Source organism: Lygodium microphyllum, chromosome 7 (assembly GCF_053477565.2).
Source record: "Lygodium microphyllum isolate KBCC chromosome 7, Lygodium_microphyllum_v1.1.10, whole genome shotgun sequence".
Classification (NCBI taxonomy): Eukaryota; Viridiplantae; Streptophyta; class Polypodiopsida; order Schizaeales; family Lygodiaceae; genus Lygodium; species Lygodium microphyllum.
This window is the reverse complement of record NC_141141.1, coordinates 27,039,665-27,045,704: the sequence shown is the minus strand read 5'-3', so window position 1 is coordinate 27,045,704 and position 6,040 is coordinate 27,039,665. Positions and strand designations below refer to the sequence as shown.

The window sequence follows — 6,040 nt, the reverse complement described above, 5'->3', positions numbered from 1 at the left end:
TAATCTTTTTGAGGGTTTAACTCAATCTTTGTTTTCATTACAATATGTCATAAGCTGCATAAATTACTCAAGTGTATTTTCAATGTTGGAGCAAGTTGATGGTGCAATGCCTCATGTTAGGCCCTATTGTATACACATGATTGCTCAAGGACAAGACATTGCAAGAGGTATTATGCATGGGTTAGACCACTCTTCTTTCCTTCTTTTACACCTTTCGATGGCTTGGTAGAGACAAGGCATTGCAAGCGGCATCATGCATGGCTTGCTCAAGGGGATAAGACATTATAGGAGGTATCATGCATGGCTTTGCCTCTACCTAAACCACCCTTCTTTCCTTCTTTTACACTTTTTAATGAGTTGCTTCTTTCCATCTTTGATACTATTGAGTAAGTTGGACATGAAGACAATCCTTCCTTTAAATGTCATGATCTACCCTTGTACCTTTGATTATCCCACCCTCTCTCTTGTTACAGATCATACTTTGTATGTTCTTTGAGCATGTTTTGTAGTCCTTATGAACACATTATGTATTATGATTTCCAATGGACAAACTTAAACATCAATGCAGATTTTGAGAACTTTGGGGACAACATTATATGTAAAGTTTACTCAATCTACAATAGGAAGAGCACAAATGTTCATCATTTATATAGGTATTTATTACCACTCTTATTAAGAATGAATAGAATTTCTTTGAAGATTGAATGATAAAACTGGAAATGCACGAAATATTTGGGCTTATAGCTTATGGTGTTTTTTTTTTGGAGGGGGGCTAGAGAGAGAGAGAGATCCTTTGAGCTTTAATGCAAACCACTAAGACAATACTAGTGCGAAGCACCATAAAAAATGTATTAACCAATAGTAACAATGGTGCTTCTAAATCTGACGCGAAGCACCAAACTTAAGCAAACGTGAAACGCTTCACATCGGCAAGAAACTAGCAAAATCCTTAGAAGTCCAGAGTTTCCAAGGAAGATAGAAACGTTGGACATAAAAATGAACAGTGCATGCTGGATTTCTCATTTGGTGGAGTAGCGGTAGTTGTCGTTAGACGTACGAATCAGTAACCAGCCATGACCAGAACGCTGGCTGAGATCAATCTCCTACTGTGGAGCAAGCGACCGCCATCTCTAAGCTTGCACAAAGCTCTAAACGTTCACCTGCCAGCTCGTCGTCCTCCTTCCTGCAGCTGCAGGAGAACCTACGTAAGCGCCCAACAACAGGAGCCAGGTCTGATCTCATGGGTACGCCGGGAAGGAGGATATGTGCATCCTTCTCTTCGACTGATTCCTTCAGAAAGCTCCGGCCTCGGACTCATCTCCACCCAATCTGTCCCTTCGGGCACTCCTCTTATCTGTCTTCCTCACCACCTACCCTTGGGCTTGCCCTCTCCTCATCATGTCCCCCCCAACAGCGCTGACAGTGCACTACTAGAGCTCGTCCAGCACGTGCCTGGTAAGACATTGCATCCCTTAGTAGTGTATATAGTTGAATGGCCATTCGATTAAATGAGCTAGCAAAAACTTACAAATGGCGCAGGTTTTCTAAACACACTTTATGTTTTGATTGTATTGCGTTTTCATGTTCCAAATGCAAGCTTGGGAAAACTGTTTTATGAAATTGCCCTGATCTTGTATAGAGTGCAGGCCTTCAGCTGGCTTGCAAAGTTGATGCATGCATTAGATTGCAGAGTTCTGCGCACCATTCATTGTCTTGGTAATCAAATTGAAGGATTATACATTTACATCTGCTATTCAGTGCAATGGAATTGAAAGCTGAGTATGAAGTTGTAGCTTTACGACTCCAACATGGAACACTCTGCTAAACTTGATGCAAAGGAAGTGGAAAGAAGAAGAAGCCGTGGCCTGTGCACACCATAGAGAGACCATGGCAGAATGCCTGTTAGACAGCTGAAGAAAAGGAGCTAAACAATCTAGTTGCTGATATCTGCGCCTCCTTAAGGATGAAGTGGAAATTCCCTCATTGCACCCCTTGGTAAATGAACATCCCACTATGTGGGCTGAAACCAAAGAGTAGAGCCATCTTTCAATTATCACTTAGCCTCTAGAGGCAGGTACTTCTTCCTCATCAACACCAGCAACCTTGGAGATGCTCAACATAACAGCATCATCCCCTCCTACCAACATCGCCAGCCACGAAAAAAGAAGAAGATCATGAGCATGTGTGAGGATACACTTATTGGAGAGCAGAAAGGAATGTGAGAACACACACACACACACACACACACACACACACACACACACAAAATGAAATGCAGGAGAAGGAACTGATGGTTGAAAGATACAAGGCTGCAACAGTCAGTCCCAACATGTAGCATTGAGCATCAGTGTGGGAACCAGACGGTAGTAGGAGGATAATAGAAGAATGAGGGGGATTGACTGATTAGATGGGTAAATGAATGAGGGGGGAAAGCTGCCTATAAATAGGAAAAATGAGGCTTCAACTTGTATACAAGTAGCTAGGCTCAAAATGTGGGCATCTAGGGAAGATTGCATAGCTGACCAAAATGGTCATAGTGCCAATGCAAAAAATGAAATATAGTGATATGTCCTCCATTGAAAGTGTTTAAAACATATAAAATGATAGAGAATCACATTGTTTGAGCTCCTAATGCCATCCTCTAACTCAAATTGAGGCTCATAGGTAAGAGATGACTGTACAAGACATATGCTTGCTAACACCACCTCTTAGATGTTGGATGTAGTGGAAGGCCAAAGGAGACAGAATGGATCCAAGGATGGGAGGAGGAGTGCAACTGTCGATGAAGTCCATTGATGATGAATGCTAGCCAAGGAGTAAGACCTCCTTTCCAGATGAAAGATCGATGCAATGGGAGGCCAATATAGGCTAATGGGAGTGGTCCAATGGAGAGGCCATGAATGGATCACTCCAGAAAACTCTAGTTGGGGATGTGTGGGCCAAGCCTTTGACCTGATTGAGAGATGATAGCGAGGAACTTTGGAAGGTGCCATAATCAGCCAAAGAAGATCAACTGGGACCAAGGGCCAAGCAATGGGTGATGATGACTTGATGACAAAGGAAAGAGGTTGTCACAAGAAAGAAGGCCTGTAGAATGCAATCTTGAAGAAGCTCCTTATGATCATGGGGACCCCCCTTTGAAAGGGAATCCACAATTGCATCACTGATATTCCCCTCTCCCCCTTTCCCGCCCCTTGCCGAAAAGAATGGGGGGTAGGAGAGAACCTACCAGAGAAGATGGTGGGAGATGGGATAGGACTTGTGCGATGGCTGGTGCACAAATGGGAACATGTGGAGCAATGGATAATTGCCTTGGAGGGCCTTGCACAATGGAAGGAGAATGGAGCTTGTATAATCCCCTCTCTTGCCATCTTGTTACAAAAAAGGCTTCTTTAGATGAATCCTAAACAAAAATTGCATACTTAGTGAAGACAACTTGAGTACAAAGTCTAGTAAGGCCATGAACTACAAGGAGATGGAAGCTCATGTTAGCAGTCTAGTTAGCTTATGTGCGAGTTTGGGTCATGCCTAATATTACTAGGTATTTTAGGCATTTTATTGTAGCCATTAGGATCATTGTTTGGGCATTTTATGTTGGCCGACCAGCATTAAATGTTGGCTGACTTGCTGCCATTTATGGCACTATTTTGGCCTTTATATTTAGGGGCTCCCTCCTTAGTCATTCATTCATCACTTGAGGTTTTGTTGGGGAGAGGGAGCTGGTGCCATTGCCTATGCAGCCAGTGACTCACTATTGTACGCGACATTCTCGTGTTTGGTATATGGATTCTATTTCCGAAGCATTCTTTTGAGTTCTCTTCTTTGCAATGTTCTTCTGTGTGTTTTTCTCTTATGTCCTTGTGTTCAGCAGTTTATTTCAACATCCATTTATGCTTCCATTGCTGCATCCACTTTTAACACGGTATCAAATTTCATGATCTACGTTCTTGCTGCTGTTTTCTGCTGATTACAGGTCTGCCCCTGCTGATCATTGACTTTTCTTGACTATTGCACAGTATTTACAGCTTGGCAACAACTGTTTCTTGTTTGTTGCCTTGTTCTCAGCCTTCTGTAGGCTCTATTTTGCTCCAGCAGGCTGCATTTCAAGTTCTGCATTGTTTTATTAATGATCAGTCTGGGGTTTGCTGCATAACTGCTGTGTTATTGTGTTTAACGCCTTTCCAGACTGGGCGACAACAATTTCCTGCCTATGATAGTGTTTGTTGGCTGTTATCCATTTCTTTTCTCTGTTTTTGCAATCGTTTTTGTGATCAGCTATACATTGCATGTGAACTTTGTTTTGTGCAGTTTGCATTGTTGGTGTGGTTGTACTCTCTCTCCTCCTCTTTTTTCCTTTATATTCCCTTCCTATTCTCTCTAGATGGCTCCCCCTTGTTTTATTGATGACAAATTACATGGCTCTGATTACCTAACCTGGAGTGATGTAATGAAAGCATGGTATGTGCAAAAGCGGTTATGATATGTTGTGTTTGGAGCTTGTGAGCATCTTGAGCGTTCTACTTCTCTTCCAGTTGATTTTGATGAGGACAACTATGAACAAACTGTGCTTGCATGGGATGCTGATGATGCCCATGCATATTTTGCTCTTCTTCATTGCATATCCAAAGAAGTTCTTCTGATAGTCACATCCTCGAGGACTTTTCCCACGATTTGGGTGAAGCTTTAGATGTTGTATGAGGCTTCTTTGCCTTTGCATGTTGTTACTCTTTTGGACAGCTCAGCAGACGATGTTCAAGCTGAAGGATACTATTCAGTCTTTCTTATTTCGTGTCACATAGGTACAGGACAAGCTTCGACAGATAAAGTTCACCAGATTTCTCCCTCAATTTGGTTGAAGCTTTAGATATTGTACGAGGCTTCTTTGTCTATGGGTGCTTTCACTCTTTTGGAGTGAAGAGGGGTGAGTTCAGCGGTAGAGAGTGCAGAGAGTGTGGAGACTTGAGTTGGGCTTGTATTGGTGTGGTATACACAAGAATAAAAGAATGTATTTATACTTAGGGTACGATACACTCATACCTGCAAGGGTGCGGTCACATGTACAAGTAAATATATACACGGGAGTAGCGAAAGGCCTTTAACCCAAACAACCTTCCACTTAAAGTTCTTGGGTGAACCTTTAATCAACTCCCACTAGTTGAATGCAATGCTCATGTTGAGCCTTTGCAAGACTCTTAGTGAGAACATCAGTAGGGTTATCTTGTGTTTTGATTTTAATTAGTGTGACTAGACCATCATCCAAAACTTGCTTGATAAAGTAATATTGCATATCTATATGTTTGGTACGTGTATGAAACATGACATTCTTAGCCAAGCGTATAGCACTCTGGCTATCACATCAATATGTTCAGTACGTGTATAAAACATAGCATTCTTAGCCAAGCATATAGCACTTTGGCTATCATATCCAAGTATAGGTGTTTTGGTGGGCAGCCCAAAATCCTTGACCAAATGGCCAAGCCAAACAGCTTATTTCGAAGCTTTAGTAGCTGAAATATATTCAGCCTCAGTGCTAGAAAGTGCTACTATCTTTTGTAATCTAGAGCACCAAGAAACTACCCCACTAGTTAAGATAAATATGTATCCGTTGGTAGGCTTGCAAGTATCCAAGTCACCTACCATGTTTGCATTACAATATCCCTGCAGATCTAATGTACCCTTTCCATAGCAAGTCATTCATGAGTGAATCCAATGGTTCATTGGAAGGTTGCTTTGAGAATTTTGTGGTTCATGAGGGGGACCCTTGACCTAGGTATTATTATCCAATAGGTATAGGAGATTCAACCTTGGTTTTATAAGGTTGGACGGATGTAGGTTAGATTGGAGATGTTGACCATAGGTGGTCAACAATAGGATATTGCTTTACTTTGGGTGTAGATGCTAGATCTTGGAGTAGTAAGAAGCAGCCCATTGTTGCTCTATCTTGCTCTATCATCTACAAAGGCAGAGTACTGAGCAGCGTGTTCTACCACATGCGAGAGTGTGTCTTTGGCAACTGTTAGGAGAGATTGGCTGCACTTAG

The 6,040-nt window shown here is 42.1% G+C and overlaps 1 protein-coding gene across 3 annotated transcripts in view; it reads left to right on the top strand.

Moving 5' to 3' along the window:
- The first annotated feature begins 631 nt into the window (after positions 1-631).
- The window catches only part of LOC148033291 (uncharacterized), a 72,062-nt gene continuing 66,653 nt past the window's right edge, over positions 632-6,040 (top strand). Inside the window, exon 1 of one of the 3 annotated variants that reach the window (XM_087681195.1) lies at positions 632-653. Coding sequence is in view for 1 of the 3 variants with exons in the window: in XM_087681191.1 (XP_087537317.1) it covers positions 1,074-1,455 (382 nt within the window). In the remaining 2 variants the exon portion in view is untranslated. Of the gene's footprint in view, positions 654-939; positions 1,456-6,040 lie in introns of those variants that run through there. The other 2 variants (XM_087681191.1, XM_087681193.1) reach the window with 2 other exon arrangements.